Source organism: Alosa pseudoharengus, unplaced genomic scaffold (genome assembly GCF_046254945.1).
Source record: "Alosa pseudoharengus isolate Yale_2024_CS ecotype anadromous, Long Island Sound unplaced genomic scaffold, YU_APseudo_1.1 YU_APseudo_1.1_scf_19, whole genome shotgun sequence".
Lineage (NCBI taxonomy): Eukaryota > Metazoa > Chordata > Actinopteri > Clupeiformes > Clupeidae > Alosa > Alosa pseudoharengus.
Window position 1 is genome coordinate 16634934 of NW_027468657.1, and position 23106 is coordinate 16658039.

General features: G+C 38.3%; 1 protein-coding gene across 2 annotated transcripts in view; it reads right to left on the minus strand.

The window, feature by feature from the left end:
• LOC143132392 (uncharacterized) overlaps positions 1-19827 on the minus strand; it is a 151276-nt gene extending 131449 nt beyond the window's left edge. For both annotated transcript variants that reach the window (XM_076291874.1, XM_076291873.1), the window contains exons 1-4: positions 19730-19827; positions 18042-18162; positions 2723-2839; positions 2065-2181 (exon numbers count right to left, since the gene is read on the minus strand). In XM_076291874.1, the coding sequence (XP_076147989.1) occupies positions 2065-2181; positions 2723-2835 (230 nt within the window). In that variant the 5' untranslated portion in view covers positions 2836-2839; positions 18042-18162; positions 19730-19827. The remainder of the gene's footprint in view (positions 1-2064; positions 2182-2722; positions 2840-18041; positions 18163-19729) is intronic.
• Between the last annotated feature and the right edge of the window lie 3279 nt (positions 19828-23106).

Below are 23106 nucleotides of genomic sequence, written 5' to 3' on the forward strand. Positions count from 1 at the left end.
AATCTCGAGTGTCTAGGTTTATTGCTGGTTCCTGGTTGCTGTAGTGCAATGATGTCATCTGCTGGCCGTGCCGCGCAATAGCGCCACAACATATGTAATTTCACTGGACATTACGGTAAAAATCTTGTTTTTCCTTACTAATATTCGTGTCATCCAGCTAACATATTGCTTAATTCTTTTGTGTGAGGGATAACGGCCACCGACGTGACCTGTTATAGCCTACGTGACTCATGGACAAGGGGAAATGCCATTAATTCGGCGTCACGCAGCGGCAATTTTCTTAATATCGATATTTCTCCACATTACTTGATCCAAATTCTGTAATTTTTGCTGGATACATGTTGTACAAAAACGTAGTTTCGTATCAAAGTGGAATGGTTGTTGTCATAAGTCAGCGGCGTTAGTTTGAGCATATAATTGAGGTTTTGTTTACATGTGTTCAATGTAAGTCAATGGGCGCCGGTATTCGGCCAATGGCGGCGCCCAAAGAATCTTTTGCCGGATAGCGAGACAGCGGTTGCGATCAGTAGGAAATACTTGCTAATTTGGTGTCATCAAACATAGAGGCATACAATTAAATGGTGGTATGAGCGTTCATTCAATGTGCGAGAGAAACTGAAACCACTTGATAACGTTGGTAGCAAAGCTCCAATTCAACCTATTGGAAAGCTATGAAACTACATTTAATAGAACAATGTGGATTTGTGCAACTTCCATAAAAACAGAGCACAGACTATAATACACTATCTAGAGTATTGTATAGTCAAATTTGAATAACGTGGCCAAAAGCTTGTGGCATAATTAAATATGTCAATATTCTTTCCATTTGCCTACCAGTGTATGATGCTTGCATGAGGGAAACATCCCAAAACGATGACACCCATATAATTGCTATTGTTTTGAGTATTTATCATGCAACCATGCAAAAGCAATGGAACTATTATATTTTACATTAGTAATGCAGTCCTCTGATGTGCATGTTTTTTTTACAAACTTTTTGTGAACAATGTTAGCACTTTAAACACTGGCTGCTTTGAAGTGCATGTATAACAATATAGCATAAAATGTAATAATTGTGATGTAATATAATGATAATTTGATGGGGGGTGGGTTCATGTAGGTGGGCCCTATGACCCCAAAGTATGCCATGACCGGGCCTCAGGTCAAAGAAGTTGTCTATGTCCATGGCAACACTGGCATACAAATAAAGTCTATCAAAGGTCTGACATTAGATCTGAAGGTAGCATTTTAAATGGGTGTATTTTTTTTAATACATAATGTTTTTGAACAGTTTACTTACAGTACAGTTACTACTCTTCTCTTCTCTTTCCTTTGGGTCTCAGCCTTTTTCTCTCTGTCTGTCTGTCTATATATCTCTGTTCTTCTCTCTCTCTTTCTGGGGTTTGTTATTTTCTTAATTTGATTAATCGTTTTATCTGGTTTATTTGACATTCTAACTTGTTGTTTGGTTAGGCTTACTTTGTTCCTATGTTCCTCTGTTACAGAAGGCCATGTTTACCTACTGTACCATTTATATTTAAGCTTATTGGTCAATAAATTGTTAATTTACCCACCAATTGTATATCACTAATTCTTGTATGCCATGCCATGCTTTGCTATAGTTACTTGGTAAATAATTTGAGATACAAGTCCTTAATCTTATGGAGTCAGATCAAATTGTGGTTTCATGTAATTACTATTGCTTTACCAGTCTACATATTGTTCACACACATGCTCAACCTGAGAGTGGCCAACGCAATTCTCATCATCTGTGAGGAGCACGTTGTGTCTGTTTTTCTCTCCTTACAAGCAGAGGAGCAATTGTCAAGTCAAAAGCCAAAAAAAGTCCCTAACAGCGAAGGGAAATCAGTTTGGGCACACCTAAATGAAAAGCCGTGAAAGTTGGAATTAGCTTGAAAACATATCCCCATCTCTAATAGGTGGAACTGAAGTAACCTAGTAGTGCCCTGACATTGGTTATATATATTTGACATTCAAATAGACATTTCAATTCAAATGAAATATGAAACACATTTCTCTGGTGAAGGTAACAGCTCTAAATACCTTTGATCAGAGGGCGGCTCTGTCTCTCTGAAGTCAGGCGGCACGCCATTTTTAGAATCATCACTCTTCATGGACACACAGCTCTGTGTAGGGGATGCTGATCCTTTCTCCATGACACTGGAACCAATTTGAGACAATTTAAGAAAAGGTCTCTAGAAATACATTATTTCAATATTTCATATTTCATATTCTTAACCGTTTACCTCTATGAAACTATGCACACAACCAGGGGAGGAATTTCTCGGCGGCCACAACGGCCATGGCCGTCGTTGCCCCTTGCGTTGGGCCTGATGCCCCTTTGAAAATCAGTGTTTTACAGGCCATGTTGGCCTTAGTGCCCCCTTCTTTAATAATTCTGCTTTGCATCCAACTAATAGAGATTTTTATTAGCCTATGGTCTATCAAAATAATCTTAGCATTCACAGCACAAATTCATTTAGTCTTTTACATAGTGTAGAGAGTGACAGCGCACGGAAGAAAGAAAGTGCGTCCAAATTCACCCATTCTTCTCAGTTGAACTACTCAAGAAGTAGCCTACTCATCACACAGACATCACATGTATCACATCACATGAAAGAGCTTTTGGTAACACTTTACTTGACAGTAGACATAAGAGTGACATGACAGCTGAGACAGTGAAGGTGACAGCTCTAAATACCTTTGTTTAGAGGGCAGCTCTGTCTCTCTGAAGTCAGGCGGCACGCCATTTTTAGAATCATCACTCTTCATGGACACACAGCTCTGTGTAGGGGATGATGATCTTTTCTCCATGATACTAAGGCACAAAAAATATAATAATTTGAGAACCAGAATATATTGTATGGGTTAACAACTGCCAAAAGAAAGTGTCACATTAAATTTGAAAATCAAAATGTTGTGTAGAAAATATCAAGCCTCCCCATCACAAGACTACAAGTCCTCTAATGTGTTCTGCACAGTGATCCAACATTTTTCAAGAGTAGATCAAGACGCAATCTGAGCTCTGCTTTACACAAAAACTGCAAAAAACAAGTGTTATTAATCTTATATCAAGATCAGAAAATGTAGTTGGTATTGTTTTCAGTATAAAGAGACATTTTTAGTATATAATACAGCTTTTAGTATAAATAGTACTTTCTCGTAGTCATTTGACTTAATTTAAGAACAGTTTGACTTATTTTAAGATCTCCCATCTTGAATACAAGCAAATGTGTCTGCCAGTGTCTTAAATTTGTCCTAAAAACAAGCAAATTTGGCTGCCAGTGCGTTGAGCAAGTTTGTCTTGATAAGTCTCTTAAAATAAGTCAAAGGGCCCTATTTTGGCGACGTATGAAACGTATGGTCAGTGGTGCAAAGTTTATAGACATTAAAGGAGTGGCCAGTCCACAATCAGTAATTTAATGGAGTGAAACGCTAGGGCGCAAAATAATTGTTCTTAACCCTTAGAACCCTAAGCTGTTTTTAGGGCATTTTCACTACCTTTATTCATAAGGATTTATTCTGGTCATTGTAAGTGCCACACACATATATTATATATTGTTTTTTTCAGGAGAGTTTAGGCTATTCGGATCTGCCATCATTTCATGTATTAATACTAGCATTGATTTTATTTTGATTTTTAAAGAATTAAAATATAAAAAGTGTATTATAAAAATTCTTATATTTCGACATGTATCTCACCACTGCAAGCTCACAGCTCTACATGCATTTCATGTGTGTAGGTCAGACTGTCCTGAATCGGGCAATATAATTGCCATGTTGGAGGGATACTCTGGGGCTGAGCAATTTACAAAAATATTTGCTGTGTGATTTACGGAAATAAATGCCATTTTTTATTTAGTGATGAAAAATTACCTTTCTGCGCTCCATATCTGTGACACGAACTGATCTGACCTGACTTGACCCGAGGTTGCGTGTTAGCCTGCGTGCCTGTGTGTATGCAGTCATAATAATTCTCAACTCTTTACTGCATTGCCATGAAAAAAGTAAAGGCAAAAAAGGTGTTTATTTGTTGAACAAATTGGGATGCAATGTGAGCCTTGAATTGGATGCCATGCAGGAATTTGCTAGGATCTCAAAACCGGAATATGAACATGCTTTGCCATAGAGAAACACATGATAGCATTGGATTATAAACATGCTTTGCCACAAGAACAGACAAAAACGTGGGGTAAGTCCAGCTATATGAAGTTATTATTTTGCTGTCACTTCGTCTGTTTTATAACCCAGAAGGATGTACTTGGTATCAAATGATAGCTCTGAGTCTCCTCTTTCATCTGACATGCGTGGCATATCTATGCGATCACGGGTCCGCGAGTAATTCAAACGAGAGTAATGAGTGTGCAGCGTTGGTTTGTGTACATGATGTTATTATTTTGCAGTCACTTCGTCTGATTTTATAAGCCAGAAGGATCGATAAACATGGTACCAATGGATAGCCCTGTGCCCCCTCTTTCATCTAATATGCTTGCCATATCGATGCGATCACGGGTTCGCGAGTAATTCAAACTAGAGTAATGTGTGTGCAGGTGAATGCAGAGAAGTATAGACTGTAAATATGATGCAATTTGATTTAATTTCATGATTTCTTTTAATTTTCATACTTGATCGTACAGACAAGTGTGTAGTCTCGTTGGAAAGCCCCACTTCTGCTCGTGCAATAAAGGTTTCATCTCGCTGCGATGAACCGTTCTGGAGCAATGTAACAGAGAAGAAAGGGTGTGTTTTTTGACGCACTTTGCGTCAATCGGGTTCTAAGGGTTAATCAGTCATGGGTGTGTTTTGGCCGTAACATTCTTTAAACCAATGAGAATGATATCTGTCATTCCCTTTAACAGCAAGCAGCGCAACTTCAAACAGCGCATATGTATTTTGATAGTCAGCGGCACATTTGAAGGAATTATTAGATTAGAATAGATTTGATTCTACTTCATTTTCATTATGCAGAGTACAAGTAAGACAACGGAGTGCAGTTTACATCTAATCAGAAGTGCAAAAAAGCAGAAAAGTGCAATGAGATATACAAAGTACAGACAGTTGGTGAATAGACATAACCAGGGTGTGATTTGTAGGGGGGAATGGTGAGGATTTCCTCCCCTCTGGTTTTCCTATCCCTACCTCTGCTAAATTATTTTTATCATCGGGGGGGACAACATTTATCCCCCTCTGCCCCTCATATTGATTAATGCTACTTCATATAAGTAAAGCGCTGCAACGTGAGAACAGTCTAGTAGGCTAGCCTACATAATAATCTGACATCAGAAACGCACCGTCACCGTCAGCACTGATGTTGCTGACACAGTGGCTGCGTGATAACTTAATTTGGCCTTGATCGATGGCTAGGTTCAATGGAAAAGTTAGCTGGACAAATGAAAGAAAACGAGAAGGATTCAGTGAAGCATAATAATGTTTTAGAACCTTCAAAATTAGAAAACTGATGCAACTGAGATGGAGGACAACTGCACGTAGAGTAGAACGTAGGCCTATTGTCCGAAGGAACCTACATTAAATGAGGAGATATTTGCTGAATGTCACAAAAAGTGTTACAGAAATTGCTTGGCATCGCTTATTCAATGGCTCTCTACCGAAACACCTGTAGTTTGCGGAGGACGAACGAGAAAGCACTCGTTTGATAAATCAGCCAGTAGTAGACAAATAACTTTTAGAAATAATCTGTACTGCAAAAACGAATGTTGGTGGGTATTTAAACTATCTAGCGGGTGTTTTAACAGCTGCAAGAAATAGAGGCTTCATGGTCTTTATGTTCTGGTTCGTAAATTATTTTCACAAAACTTCAAGTTGCCCTATTACTTTACTCTCCAAACTCTTCACTGCACTGTAGGCAATTAACTGACAGTATGATAGGCTATTTATTTTCTGTAGGCTACAATAAACGCATTTATTTTTTCAACTTTTGCAATATTATGCACTTGGCTACCGAACGCAAATCAGCAGGAGAGAGAATGCACGTAGCCTACGCAGCGTGTAGCGCAATGTGTAGGGTATTTGGTTACCAACTAACACTGTTAGCCAATTCACTAACTTAAGACTTCAGTGCCATCATATACAACGTTTTTTTACACAACAAATACAGAAAGGATGGAGGCAGCAAAAGTAGAGAAGTCATTTCAGATGGGGCAAGAACAAGGTGAATTTGTATGCTTGTCAAAACGTAGTCCTACCCTGCATTAGAGGAGCTGATCATCATACCAAGCACACTCGCTGTTTAAAGTCATACACCACGGTAAACTAAAACTAAAATGACATTACTAGGCTATGAATCGTTCGTTAATTTTTTTTTTTTTTTTTAAACTTATTCAAAATCATCCCCCCCTCTGATTTTTACACAAATCGCACCCTGGACATAACATATAGTATAGTATAGATTGATATAAAGTGCAGTGTAGACAGAGGTATACATTTGGTTTACAGAAGGTTGATTACAAATCAATTAAACACTAGAAATGCAATTCCGAGGAATTACACGAGGGGATGCAGTCTGCTGGTTAGGGTGTTGGTGGGGCTGTTGAGCTTGCTGCTAGCTGGTTGGTACGGTAATTGTGATACCTGCAAAGGTGCTTTTGGAGTAACCAAATTTGAATCTTGTGTGACATGGCATTCTTGAGATAACATACTCAAGGTGTTTTTGACCTTGACATTTGACCTTCAACCTCCAACTTCAACTCACTTCATCTTTGAGTCCATAAAAACACTCGTACCAAATTTGAAGCATGTAAGTCAAGCCGTTCTGGAGATATAATGCTGAATGCATGAAATATGGCTGGGACTTTTATTTTGACACACAGAAAACACTTTAACAGGATGTGTAGTTCAGGTAGAGCTAGATTGTATGCTTAGAGGCTGAGACAGTTGAATTCCTCACAGGTGACACCTGTGCCAGTGTTCTGATTAGCCTGGGAACTGCTCTGAGAACTACTTAACGAGCGCAGCTGGCTCTATTATGACATCACAGCCCCCATTCAAGTCTATGGGGGAAAAATACACTTTTAATTACAAATATCTCAAAAAGTATAAACTTCTCAAAAATGAAAAACGGATAGGACCTACGGAACGGTGTTTGAACCAAATTTGTACGTTAAGCGGTTTGGGCTGAATAGTGCGCACAAAAAGGTAAAAAGAAAAATAATAATAATAACTACAAAAGCATTTCCTGAAGGAAATACAGTGCATGAAAATGCAAAAAATATGATGTAAAATATCATACAGAGTAAAAACAAACGATATTGGTTGCTAGGTAGATGAGGTTTAATATAGTTGGAATGACTGAACAGTTAAATAGGTGGATAGTTTAAATGGTTAAATTATTTAGGTTAGAGATGCACCGATATGGAATTTTAGGGCCGATAACGATAACCGATATTTATTGGTTTGTTGTGGCCGATACCAATACGATAACCGATAATATTACTCTTGAAAAAAAAATTGTGAAAAGTGATTTGGGGAAAGCATTTAATAAGCATAATTTTATTGCAGTAATTTTACCTACCACCAAATGATGGACAAAACTCATAATAGTCCTCAATAGTACGGCAGTCAACATAACAGTAGCCTAGCCCTACAGTATGTGTGGCTCCATTAAGTGAACCTGACGTCAGTGAATTGTGAGTGAGTGGCTAGAGAGTTTGAATCGTTTTGATTTAGGACTAAACGCTCATAAACGGCTCAGCTTGGAATAAGCTACAGTATAGCGACCAAATCAGAGTTTGTGAGGGAAACTTAGTATTAGTTTCAACTGCGGGTAACTGAATAAAGCTGCAACTCCTCAGACTGTATCTTATGTCCGTCTACTCTGTTGCGCACAACCTGCTGCAGCAGAAATGAAAGGAGTTAGCCCCGAAGGTTTTAATAATTTATTATGATGACCTGTCTGGAACTGAAGCACGAATGGTTAGCATATTTCTAGGTAATAATACAAAACCTAAGCTAAAGTAATGCAAATATAATACTAAAACACAACTTAGAACTAGGCCTACTTATGTACTCGTCCCACTAACGAGTTTGTTTATTTGTTTCCCCGACGACCAGCGCAGTAAAGTGCAAACACACCAGCACAAGACGGCTCTAGATAGGGCTGAGCTCCGCTCTGTTAAGGTTAAATGGCGGATCATTCACGAGAGGATTTTGAGATGCACAGATTCCCAAATGAACGCACATCCACAGATTTTTTTAGAGTGGTGAAATACATTCACACCGCTGACATTATATTGAGGAAAAAGTATAGCCAACCAAGCTCAAGTAGCTCAGTGTAGCCAGACGGACCTTACGTAGGCCTAAATTAGGACTTTAAAAAATATCGGCGCAAATTATCAGCCAGAATTCTGTTATCGGACCGATAATAATATTTTCATTTTTTCACTTATCGGCTAATAATATATCGGCCGCCGATATATCGTGCATCCCTAATTTAGGTAGATAGTTGACGATAACTGACAGTTGGAATGGCTCTAATGTTTGCTAGCATTTATGCTAACTATGTTAACAAAGATAATAATGCTAACCAAGTTACTATGCTAACTAGCATGCTAACAATGTTAAAATGCTAACTATGCTTACCAGTTTTTGCTAAAAATGCTAACATGCTAACTATGTTAACCATGCTAACTAGCTACAGTGGGTAGGAGTGTAGTCTTAATAGAGCCAGTTTGTATGCTTAACCCTCTATACCCCAGTGGAATTCTACAACAATGCCCCAGATTCCTGGGAATTCTACGAGAAAAGGGCAATTTGAGAAACATTTCAAATAACCAAGAATAACTAAAAATCTAATGAAAAGTGTCAATTGTAAGTTTCTTTCAGTTTAAAGATTAGAAATTGCTCTTTCAAATGATATATGATCCATTAAGAATTATATATTCATGTTTCCCATAGACGGCCATAGGCCTACTCACTTACAGTCTCAGTCTTTCACTAACAAAAAGTTATGAATATGGTTCACATATTTCTGTATTAGAAGCTGGGAAACAAGATACTATATGAGTAATGATTTCATTGAAATAGACTGGCATATCTTGCACTTATTTGGGATTTAGCTGGACAGTAAGCCTTAGGCTACAGCTAAAAAATGATGAGGATTTGAACTAACGTAGGCCAGAAGCATAGCGCATGAAATCGTGACTCATTTGATAAGCATGTCACCAAGAACAGGGACTGTTAAACCTGACATGGATTTACGTTTTGTTTTACATGCACATCATGTTATATAATTTATCTAAACTTGATCAGTTGATCATAATGAACCTGTTGCACTCGTTCACTAACCTTCAACCTATCCTGTGCTAACGTTAACATTACGAGTCTCAGACTAACGTTACATGAGTGAAGGTAGCAAATTAGCAGGCTTTTTTTTTATCACAAAGATGACGAGACATTGGCCTACTTGTATACAAATACATTTTCCTGACATCCATAAGCAGAAAACACAACGGTGGTTCCCGCTTTGGTTATTAGTCAACATAAAAACTCATTGAGAGAGACATACTGTACATAAGTAGTAGCCTAGTTTGCAATAACTATCTGTAAGTGGGATTTGATAATGTTAGCTTTACTGTACATGCCAGAAAGGGGTAATGTTAATGTTATGTGTTAAGATATAACTGCAAATAAACCTGGCATGGGTTTATCATAAACTTTATTGTTAATTAGGCCATGACCCATCACTGAATTATGCCTATATTTTGCTGATGCTAGCTAAACTCAAACTGACTTTCACAGTGACAGCCATACGATTTTTTTTATGCCAGAGAGGCAGCTAAGTCAGTCATGATAAACGGGAGGATGCTAACGTTAAATATATTTCACTTTCATGTTTTTATTTTGTCATTTTCTTACATCAATATGATCGTCACTTACATCAAAACATGGTGGATGCACATCAATACTATCTCATCTAATGAGAAAAGACGCGGACGCTTGTTAGAAGCCATAACTCCAGAGGCACCGTAAGTCCTCAGCCGGTCAGTCAAAAGGGCTAAACTCAAAAATACCGGAGAAATGTCAATAGTGACCTAGCCATTTAAGTGTGTCAAAATAAAAGTCTGGTGTTTATGTATCCACTAACGCTGTATTATTTCATGTATGAAGGTTATACTGTAGCAGATGTCTCTTTAAGAATTGCGGCCGGCCGCGGCCGTTACAGGAGAATACAGAACGGCCGTCGATGGCCGCTACGGGGTATAGAGGGTTAAAGCCTGAGACATGCTAACTATGCTAACCATGTTACTTAGCTAACCTAGCTAATCATTTTTAGTAGTCATGCTAACTATGCTAATTAGCATGTTAACATGCTAGCATGCTAACTATGCTAACCATGTTACTTAGCTAACTTAGCTAATCATTTTTAGCAGTTTTGTTAAAAATGCTAACTAGCATGCTAACATGCTAGCATGCTAACTATGTTAACCATGTTACTTAGCTTACTTAGCTAATCATTCTTAGTAGTTATGTTAACTATGCTAACTAGCATGCTAACATATTAGCATGCTAACTATGCTAACCATGTTACTTAGCTAACTTAGCTAATCATTTTTAGCAGTTTTGCTAAAATGAATGCGTAGCAAGATGGGTCGTCCTAGTTCATGTCTATGAGGGCAAAGTGGAGTTCAGTCAGAAACGGGCTCTGGTTCAGTTCCCGCCTGCACAGGGGCGTGTCACTGACGTATGACTTACGTTTGAACGCCTCGGTTCCACGCCAGACAAGCCGGAGTACAAAATAAACTTGGTGTACACCTTCATTAATGTTGATTTTCTCCCGACTGGAGGGTCATACTACCACGACATTCTACTGAAATAAGAAAAATAAGGCTTTGACAAATTCTGGGAAATTCTTGGATTCTGCCATAGACCTCAATGTTAAAAAGAGAGCCCGATCACTGCATAAATGTGCGGGGGCGTGTACTGCTACCCTATTTGCATAAATTTCCAGGGACAGGAAATGGCCTCTCATGAAGTATCTTCGTAATCAACCATCTTTGGTGAAATATTGTAGTGAGGACTTTTATTTTGAAACCGTTTTTGGCAGAGGAAGCAGTTGAACAGGATGTGTAGTCTTAATAGGGCCAGTTTGTATGCTTAAAGCCTGAGACTGGCAGTTGATCCAGGTGGCCTGAACACCTGCCATAGGATTCTAATTGCTTAACGGCCGTATTATGATGTCATAATCGGCAATGTTAAGTCTATGGGGATTTTTTAAAAGTTTTTCTTTAATAGTTTAAAAAGTATAAAAGTTGAAAAGTTGAACAGACATACCAACCTGATCTGTTTGAAGACCTACGTTACAAAGTTTGAATGAAGTTTCTAAGTTAAACTGTTCAAGAGAAATTGCGTACGGAAAAAGTGGTAAGCGGAATAATAATAAGAAGATAAAGTTGTTGCCTAGGAAGAACAGTACAGTGCATTTTCATGCACTGTAATAAGAAGTCTCCGGATTTCAATAGAGGGGATGCATCCTCTCTAATAAATGTGTGCAGTGTATTAGCAGTAACCTTATAAGAGCAGACTATGAATATGGCTATGTAGTATGGAGAATATGTACATATATGTGCAGTGTAGTAGCAGTAACACTGCACTAGAGTAGTAAGAATAATATAGATATATGCAGTGTATTAACAGAATAAGAAAATCAGTATAAATATGGATATTTAGTATGAACCATATAGACAGATATGAACAGTAAGTTTGGTTTGTTGGTTGTCAGCGGGATGCAGAGCTAGAGTTCATTAGGGTGACGGCAGGGAAGAAGCTTCCTCTTAATCTGCTGGTTTGGGTGCGGAGATACCTGTAACTAACCTGACGAGCCAGACCCACATCAAGATCTCGGAGATCACAATAGGCAGTGCTCAATCCGAGGGGCGGGATAAACGGTTGTCTTTCAAATTCCATCTGCTCGCAATAAGATATCGCTAGAACTCATGAGTCCCATGCGTTTTTCCACCAGTGGAACAAGTTGGCTAGTTGATCAAACTTTTGCCAATTAAAAAAAAAGCTTAACTCGAGCAGTTCGCCAGCAGCCGCATCCATCTTCTTTGTTTTCAAGTAGCGGGGAATTCACGCTGAACCGTCGCAACTCTGCCGTCATTATGTTAAGCCCGCCCACCGACTCTATACGATGTGATTGGCCTGACCGAAATTACATTTTGCTGCCGCTATGGTGTGTCTAGATTTCTAGGCTAACCTGTAATGCCTCCTGGAGGGGAGTGCGATAAACAGTCTGTGAATGGGGTGATGATATTGCGCACCTTACAGCATCTTTTGCCATGGATGGTCTCGCTAGAGGAGAATCTACTTGCAAGCGAGACTGAATGGAACAGGGATTCCACTAAACCTTGCTTTATTAAAAGCTGTTTGTGACTAGCAGAGTATAACCTACATGCAGCTGCACTGGCCTATTATTTGAACTCATAGACAAAGTGAAACTAACTTGACCGTGGTCTCATAGTCAACAAAAAAACAGTTCTAGACAGTTAATTATGACCGCCGCTAGCGAAGCTAGCGAAGCGGTCATATAGGGATTGTCAAAGTTTTTTTTTTTTTTTTTTTTTTTTTTCCCGTCATCTACTTCCTGAATTTTTGGTCAACGATACCCGGGACACCGAACCACCGGGGCACATGAAATTTGGTGGGTATGTAGCCCCACTAGACTTTTACGGAAAAATTTCGTTTCGTCCCCGGGGTCCACTCCCCCCCCGTGCTGGGCCCCCCGAACCGCAAAAAAAGCAGTTTTTCCTAAATAACTACCTGAACCGTGGCACCGAGGATGAAGAATCTTTTATGGTATGTTGGTCTCAAGGGCCCACATCAATCTGGCCCATAATCACTCATTTGTGATTTGCACCCCCCCGGTAAAAAATGAAAATGCAATATTATTCTGCTTTAATCGTCCCTATCTTCAGTTAAGATGTTCAGAACTGCACCAAATTTTATGTGTATGATTGACCTGGCCTTCTCTGGGGGTATGCCAAGTTTCGTAGAATTTCATCCATGGGGGGGTCTTTAAAAAAATAGATTATGTGTACATTTAGTGACTGTACACTCATTGGCCTGTAGATGGCGGTGCACACATATACACATGCACACACACACAGGCACCCACATACTATCGGTATTAGAACGGCTGATACATAATTACAAATTCAGTAGGATTAAAAGAAAGCCAAAATAAATATTCATCATCATCATCATCATGGCTGCATTTCCAGTATTGGCGATAAGTAGTCGTTTGTCCACTAGATGGCGCATCGTTGCAGTGAGACGTAATTTTGTTGGAAGTTAAACGTGGGTTGGAATACAATGGCCGCTTCCTACAAGGACTATAGTTTACCGCAGAGAACGTCTAATAAGGATAGGATGATGTTCACATGAAATGTAATTCCCATTTCTTCTTGAAGCCGAAATAAATCTGAGGATGTTTATCGGACATGCTTGGTTTTTACTGCAGGTACGTTAATCTTATAATATCAATAAGGACCTAGGCAATGTTACCGTTAGCGTTGGTTGAGTGATGGAGGCCAATTTGATTGATTGCATTTGTAGAAAACTATAAATGCGGTTATACCAAGCAAATTGATAACAGCACTGTAATTGTATCTTTCGACTGTAATTTGTTGCACGTGCTACAAAAATCATTCTGTGCAATGGAAGATTTACCAACGTTACACCGATCTGATACAGTTTTGCCTACATGCGTGAGACTGAGACGCCTGTTTATTTTGTTTGAAGTGCGTGCAGGGTGTGAGAGGGGAATCGATGTGCTTTGATTCCAGCTTGGTAGTTGTAGTCTGTGAAATTAAAAAGCACGTGTGTGTGAAGTATCCAAACAATGACACCTTCATTTCATTATGGCTGCTTTAGCAACACACCATAAGCTACTGTGTAGGCTAGTGGGTCCCATTTAGAGGTGGCTACTTCATTCGCGCTTTCCTTGACTCATGGAGCTGCGTGAATTTTATTACAACTTTTCGCCACGATATGGCAATTTAAGTCCGCTTGATACTGTAAGGCTTAAGCCATTGGTTTCCAAAGGAGATTTTATTTGCGTCGCCAGCATAGCTTATTGACAATTTATGTTGTAAATAGGCCTACCTTATAAGCCTACCTGTAGCTTAAGGAAGCTAACAGCTTTCTATTAGGATCTAGTTTGTTAGTTACAGTTTTGTCATAACTCCCTGATGCATTTTTGCATTTAGAATAGCCAGAGCGTGAACAATATCGGGTGCCTATGGACTAGGCTCGCTTGGTGAACCCAGCCTGATCTGCCCGCTATTTATTTTTTGATTTCTTAAAAGATTGAGCTTGGTCTGGTGAAAGCCAGACTAGCCATGGACCTCAGTTACACAATGCAAGGGAACATGAATCAGCCTATATTTGCACGAACAATAACGGACAACAGCTCTTCAACTTTGGCCCGTTAAAATGTGTATGAACAGTCTAGCGACGCATTTCATCAAGGCCCATTTGGACATGTCAGTTATTTGCACCACTAGTAAAACAGCATTTCGTTTCAGACTACTGTTACTTAATTTGTGCATTAACAATAACGTTTCAGACTACTGTTACTTAATTTGTGCATTGACAATAAAGTATTACATGAACTAAAGATGACTAAAATCTTATGTAGAAGAAGAAACATTCACAAAAAAATCCATCCATCCAAAAATGACCTTTGTTTTTGATAGCTGTTGAAAACGGCTGAGATGTTTTTGTAAATAAATAAATAAATAAACAAATAAATAAATAAATAACATTATGCTGATACCTTTTGCTTTTCCCAAATACAATGTAGCCTACAGGTGTAAGTGACCTTTCATCAATCCAGTTGCAATGGATGAACTGTGATGAACTGCCCTACTTGTGATTGTTTAGAGATTTTAAAGGTTTTATAACAATGCTACATCTTCTTTGGCTATTCTACAATCTATTCACCTTTTCAGCACCAGTAGGCTACTTTCTGTGCAGCCGCACACACACACTCAGGCATGCCAAACAAGCATACAGGTCATTCCGTGTCAAATCACCCAGTGGCTGGAAGGTCACCCTCTCCCAAAAAATCTGAAAAAAATCACGGGTGTTTGTAGACCAAACCTATGCATAAATCTTAAATAGTATATCTGTATCACTAATGGTTCCAAAACTACAGCCCTTTGAAGTTTCAAGTCATTTTAAGCATCGTGGTGAACAATCCTTTTTGTTCAACTTCCAACATTATTGGCTCTTTTGGTATTTCACACACAGTAGTGAAACTATGTGAATAGAAGTACATTTTCCTGTTGAATTAAACAATCCAATCAAATCAGGTGTATCTTGTGTAATTTCCCCTCTGCAAAGCTCTGAAAATGGCTATAAATTCATTATGTGAAAAAACATCACCACCTTTGAGGGCTTGTCATTTAAAAAGTATGTGACACAAATTCATCAGATTTTTTTCCCACTCATGTATGGATTATAAGGTCATGTCCATGCATTAACTTTGGTTGTTAACATTATCATATTGTCAGAGCATTTTTATTAAATTGGGCTTGATTTTCAAAAAGCCTGTTTTCATCTTCTCATTTCACCACGTGGACAGTTAACAGGATTTTTTAAAATTTTACCATATATCATTCTGTATGTGAGGATCATCTGCCCAAAATTTCGGCTTGTTGCTGAGTTTCTTCATTGAGATAAGATTTTTTACAAATATTGTCTATAAATCCACTGAATTTGTACTTTATCTGCAGTACCACTTTGCACCATGTGGTGCTCTTTTAATACAATGGAAGTCAATGGAAGAGGAAGAGAGTCACTTGTTTGCTGCACATATCCAATCTAACCACACAGTTTATGGTTCATATGGTTAAAGTAAAAAGGGGTTTCTAAAATTCAGTGCATTGTCAGATGCAGAAAAATCAATACTAAAGATTTATCATCTTTTTACAAATGCCTCTTGGATCCACGAGTCCTCAAACCTTGTTATGAATACTTGTGATGGAAACACACATGGTCATCTTCATCAAGTGAAATACCTTGATGAACTGAATTTTAGAAACCCATTGTTTGATTGTTTGTTAAAGCACTGATCTCCATCTTGATGCTCTTTGTCTATGTATCACAGAGGACTGCATCCCAAGCATATGACGATGAATATAGACTTTGCCTAACCAGCTGGCTAAAAATTATTAAAGTGCTCACATAGGCACTGATAGGTTGAAGCTGATGTAGAAAACTCATTACAAAGATGGTAATTATGCTAAATCCTCTTGCTGCATGTATGATGACCAGTCAGTCTTATGTGTGTATAATTTACTTGATCAGTTTATTTTCTATAAATAAGATTTATGTATGAGTAGTATGTTGTTCATGTTGCAATAATTATTTGGACCAATTCAACTATGAACCATAAACTGTGTGTTTAGATTGGATATGTGCAGCAAACAAGTGACTCTCTTACTCTTCCATTGACTTCCATTGTATTAAAAGAGCACCACATGTGGTGCAAAGTGGTACTGCAGATCCAGTACAAATTTTGTGGATTTATAGACAATATTTTAAAAAAATCTTATCTCAATGAAGAAACTCAGCAACAAGCCGAAAGTTTGGGCAGATGATCCTCACATACAGAATGATATATGGTAAAATTAAAAAAAATCCTGTTAACTGTCCACGTGGTGAAATGAGAAGATGAAAACAGGCTTTTTGAAAATCAAGCCCAATTTTAAAAAAATGCTCTGAAAATATGAAAATGATAACAACCAAAGTTAATGCATGGACAGGACCTTATTATACATATATGTGTAGGAAAAAAAATCTGATGAATTTGTGTCACATACTTTTTGAATGAGAAGCCCTCAAAGGTGATGATGTCTTCACATTATGAATTTATAGCCATTTTCAGAGCTTTGCAGAGGGGAAAGTATACAAGATACGTCTGATCCGATTGGATTTTTTAATTCAACAGGAAAATTTACTTCTAATCACATAGTTTCACTAATGTGTGTGAAATACCAAAAGAGCCAATAATGCTGGAAGTTGAACAAAAAGGATTGTTCACCACAATGCTTAAAATGACTTGAAGTTTCAAAGGGCTGTAGTTTTGCAATGATTAGTTATACAGATATACTATTTAAGATCTATGCATGGATTTGGTCTACAAACACCTGTGATTTTTTTCCGATTTTTTCGGAGAGGGTCACCTGCCAAATTGCGCTGAAATTGGGTGATTTCACACGGAATGACCCATACACAAAAGTTTCAAGAGTGGGGGATGGAGTAAAATATGGAGACAAATTGAAGTGTGCTTTATTTTCGCGGAACGGATGTACAGGACTGAGCGGCGGTCATATTTTGTACCGCTATGCGGTACATCTAGTTACTTTCACTATTGACAAGGGGTTACCATCAAAAACATAGCCTGAAAAAAGAAACACTTAATTGCCACACCTGTGGGTGCAAGATTTAATAAAAGTGGTGCATGGTGAAAAATATATAATAAGATAAACTGGGTGCACGATAGGGCCCAAAGTCTTCTTAAATTAAGTCAAAATGATCTTTAGAGAGAGCGCTAGGTAAGTCTCTTCATTCACATTAATAACACTTAGATTTTATTTTTTGCAGCAGTGTAGTCGTAGGCATAATTAACAAGTTCAGCCATAATGCATATTTTTCAGCTGTTGCAACATTGATGAGACATTTTCAATGAGGTTTTTGTGGAAAGCAGCTCAAATCCAAGACTGATGTAACGCCTCATTCACGTGTAGCACGTGCCTACGATCACAGCTGCAGCGCAGTTGTATTCACAGCAGGAACGTATCTTCTGCAGCACTGCTGTGGTCACTTCCAGTTTTGGACAATTCAGTGAACTAGATCCCTTGACTTGACAGTGTGCTCTCAAAATAACAGTGTAATACTGCATGTTTCACTCTAGACTAGGTTTTTCTTGGTCAGTGGCGTTATCATTTTCAGTGGCGACAAAATATATAATACATGCACAGCTCTAAAGGAACACTCACCTTTCAGAGTCAGAGTGCTACTTCGAGCAACTCATTTCTGATACAGTACCTTTCCCTGACATTGTCTCAAAGGCAGGAGTGGCTGTAGTCACACTAAGTCAGCGCTGACCAACATCTTTATCTGGAGGTCAGAGAAAGACAGTTAAATGCTTACAATACCAAAAGATAGTTCTACAAGGTACAGGTAAGTGTAGGTGGAATCAGTGGGATCAAGTTCATAAACAATAGCAGTTTGTATCATCATCACCACAGTGTATCCTGTTTTTGTTTGGACTTCTGTTCTTATATCCTTAGCAGAAATTAAATCAATCACATCTCCCAAACAAGTCTTTCCGTATGTTACCGCAGACAATCAGGCTATTTGCACACCATCATTCAGAAAGTTTAAATTAAATGAATACATATACCAGACATGTTTGGTGTTCTTATTTACAATCTATAGGGCCCCATTGTAGGCTATTTGTTAGCTGACAAGTGCTGGTAGCACAGGGTGTTAATTGGGGGCTACTGAGGGTGAACTGAATTGTCAAACAACTTATTCCTATGAGCTGATAAAAGCTTCTAGTACTTGTAAATTACATTAAATGGTGACGTCTCTATTTTAAAAATTAAGCCTACAAGCACACGGTTAGGCTATGTTATTCCCGCTTTCATTCCATGCATGTCGAATGGTATATATTTTCTATAAACTGGTTAGTTTATCTTTCATTGTATTATACCAACTGCATGTGTACATACACTACCGGTCAGAACTTTGGAAACACCTACTCTTTTAGGTGTTATGTAGAAAGCAACATGTATGGGAACTCCGTCAGGACCAGTACAGGTGAAACGTTTTGAAACACCTACTCTTTTATGACTTTTTTAACTGAAAACTATGAATTAACAGACGTGGAACAAGGGTAATGTAGTAAAAAAAAAAAAAAAGCAAAACAAGCTGTTTGTTTACATGTTTTATATTAGGCTCTTCATAGCAGCCAACTTTTGCTATGATGACAACATTTCACTCTTGGCACTCTTAGATAGACACCGGGAAAGGTTTTCTAGCAGTCCTAAATAGTTTCCATACATGTTGTACGCAACTTTTTTGCTTACTAAATAACAGCTAAAAGACTAGTTTTTTCAAAACTTTTCACCGTTTTGTAGGCTACATTCCAAATTTGGTTGGTTTCTGATCATTATTCACCAACACGTGATGAAGCCACGTGAGCACCTGAAGAGCCATGGTGGAATCTGTCTTTTTGAGTTGGGTCTTTTTAGAGGTGGGAATTTGTAGGGCCCCTTTTGCGTTCAATCGCAATACTTTTGGGTTCCATGTCCGCAAAGAAGATCCTGACACTTTTGCAGAGTGCAGATTTTTTTGCAATTTCCGGTTTTGCGGGAGGCCTACTGTAAAACAGTAGGCTATTTAATGAAAAACGGTAAAACAGTATAAAATGAAAAACAGTAAAATATTTAAATAACAATATATTTAAGAAAATAGACCCATCATATATATTTAAAAACTTGGTTGTGTTTTGTTCTACCGTGGAGCTATTTAAAAAACAAAGGCCTTTCCTGTATGCCTGTAGGCTAAATGTAGGCTGCTGCAAATTCTGCGTGCAAATAGCCTCAGTAACAAGCAATCATACAGGCAACCTACGCCTAGGCTTCATATTTTTGAAGTGATAAATTATAGGCCTACTTACCACATTAGTTGTAGGTCATAAGTGCCACATATTTTGTTAAACTCAATTTTCTATTTATCTTCGCGCTTGGTGCTGCTTAGGGTCTGCTGACTTCCACTGCTTTCACTTTCTCTTTTCGACTTCTGTTTAATGGCGGCATATCTTCACGATATCTGCCATCACGTCACATTGAAAACAACATTCAACTCGTCACAGTCACACATCTTAAATGACAATTGAAGATATCTTTAATTCAGTTTTGACTAGGCAGAATGGAAGTTGAAGATATCTCAAACGTCATTATGACTAGTACTATAGGCTACTATAAATTATTGTGCAACGTTGCTCTTTAGATCCGTAGGCTAATTTCCCCTCCCCAACATAATCAAAGAAGTGGGCTTATTTCCTTATTTCTATGAATGGAAGAAGAAAGAAGCAATGTCTTGTTGACATCTAAAATAACTAAAACTCAGGGACACCGTGTGGTTTATTAGACTCAAACGTTATCAACTGGCTTGATCTCTGTTTCGTAGCCTACATAAATTAGTATAGGCCTGCTAAATACACAAGCACCATCTACAGGAAACTCCATTCATAATGGTGTTGGCTGTAATCGAAAAAATCAGAGCAACATTGAATCATCAATTCTTGCTGCTAGCTCCTGTCTTGCATGGGCTGCAGCATTACAAAGATGATTATAAACTCCTTCGCCCTGGCTGCTATGACATGGTGCTAATTAGTGCTAATTACAAGTTAACAGGATTCATGACTTTAACGCCATTAATGTTAGGCCTAGCCTACATGATGCTACGGAGCCCCTAAGGGCACATGAGCAAAAACAAATCTGAAGTTTAGTTTCATGTGCTCACGTGAAACTTTCATGTGCTCACTTGAAACATTCATGTGCTCACCTGAAACTTGCATGTGCGCATGTGAAACTTTCATCCAAGGTTTATAAAAAAAGATGCTTCACCTCTAATACCAAATCTGCACATATTGCATTATCTGTTTGTAGTAAAACTTTGTAGTACTGCCATTGAGTCAGTACATACGTGATCTAAGAGCTTTAGTCTCTTCAACCCACCTAAGATGACTTATTATTGCAGTCATCTCTATTGGGTATAGGCCTACTGATAAAAAGTCACTCACTCTATATCCATATCTTTTTTCAATTTCTGGTATATACCTATACCAATTGACCTTTGGATTCTTTAGAACCATATAAATATTTTCAGATATCCATAATATGAAGTATTTAAATGGTTTGCAGGCTTCAGTTAGCCTAGAAATCTAGACGCGCCCCTAGCGGCAGCTTCCAGGGCTAGTCTAGCAACTCTCCGTTGGCTTGTGATCTCCAGAAATCGAAACTTAATCAGGCCATAAAAATCGTGTATAGAGTCGTTTGGTGGGCTTAACATAATGATTGATGGCAGAGTTGCAACGGTTTGGCTTGAATTCCCTGCTACTTGAAAACAAATATCCTATTGCGTGCAGAGGAAATTTAAAGGACAACTGATTATCCCGCCCCTCGGACTGAGCACTGCGAACGGTAAGTGCCCAGACCCTACATTTTAATGTGGGTCTGGCTCGCCAGGCTAGGCTTCAGTAACATTGCTTGGTGAGATAACTTTGCTTGGAACAGGAGGCAGCCATGGAGGAACACAACTTAAAGCTAATGCTGGGCCATACTTCAATTCGTTCAATCCATACTGATTCACTAAATTGTCAATATTCCAATCAAACCCACTGGACATTTTAACATATTCCCAACAAGTACTGACAGAGCTGGGTTGTTACAACTTCCTTTTCACCTAACCCAATAAGTTAATGACAATTTATCATACCTTAAATTAATAAGGGTTTCCTTAGATTCTACTAATAAAGCACTTGTAGAAGTTGTTTTAAAAGCACCATTATTATTTGTTTTTCTTAATATTAAAAAGTAATCAATTTGAACTTTGTTTTTCGTCTCCCTTTATATTGCGGCCAGTGAACGAGCCCACTGTAACATGGGCTACACAAATTTGGCTACAATGGAGGGAGAAAACTAGGCCCTGCTCCTCCTCCAGCAGGCCTCAAAAACCAGTTGACTCTGAATTGGTAGGACAGGTGTTATTTGATCAATTAACCACATGTAGTGACATCACTGAAGCCCCCCACCTGTAAGTCAGTACTTTCTCTACCATGTGACCTAACCTACCCTAACAGCCAGGGAATCCAGGGAAAAATTGCACATGCACACATGAGGTTAGGCACACTGTAAACCCGAACAATAAAAGTTTTAATGAAAAAATAGTTTGTATTACCCCAAGCAAAATAAAGTTAATAACACCCTAATCCTCTGTTACATGTACACATTAAGTTTAGTGCTCAACCAGTTTTTGAAATCTCATCAATTTTTGTAATCCTAGTTATTACTTCAAACAAAAAAGTTAATAACACTCTAATCCTCTGTCACATGTACACATTTGTAGTTTTAAGTTTACATTGCTTACAGTGCTCAACCAGTTTTTGAAATCTCATCAATTTTTGTAATCCTAGTTTGTATTACTTCAAACAAAAAATGTAATAACACTCTAATCTTCTGTTACATGTACACATTTGTAGTTTTAAGTTTACAGTGCTTACAGTGTAATCCTGCAATTTCCCCCCACTAATGTAACAAATCTGTAGGCGGGGCGAAGTGAGCCATCCCCGGAGCTGCTCAGATTTCTTTCGTGCAGTTCATTATGAATTTGGAGCTCATACGCACACTGCTCTGGTAAATTGCATTGGCACTTATGCTAGCACCATACATCATTGTTGTTTTGTGTATACTAGAGAGCATTTCTGCCGAATATCAAGCATCTCTGAACTGACCACATTTCAGCCCTCTAGGTCACTTGATTTCCTGTGTGAGTTAGAGCTTGCTCCTTTTTCCCTGAGGATGCTATGAGAGGAAGCACGTTAAGCTGTCATGTACCAATATTCAGAATATTTCCTGGTGCTAATGAATTTTGAGGATTGTTCATCCACATTTGCTGTAACTGCTATGATTTGCTGTTACTGCTGAATATGTGAGTGAGATTTGGAACCTACATTTTATTTTCAAATTAGACATGTTAAGTGTTGTTATATATTTCTAAGGCTGTGTGTGCATGTTTGTTTGGTTTTAGAAAGTAAGCCCACAACCTTATTTTAACTGGAGAAAACACAGCTTCAACATTTTATGTTGTGCTCTCTAATGCCAGAGACTAATTTTGGTTACTACCTACACAATGGTTGAAAAAATAAAGAAAGAATCCCAACTCCTTTGTGTCCTATGTGGTTGAACTTCCATAGGCTACATATACTATGAGCCAAACCCACCCTGCCATAGTGCTTTGTTTGGGCTTTCAGCATCCTAATAAAAGTGAGCC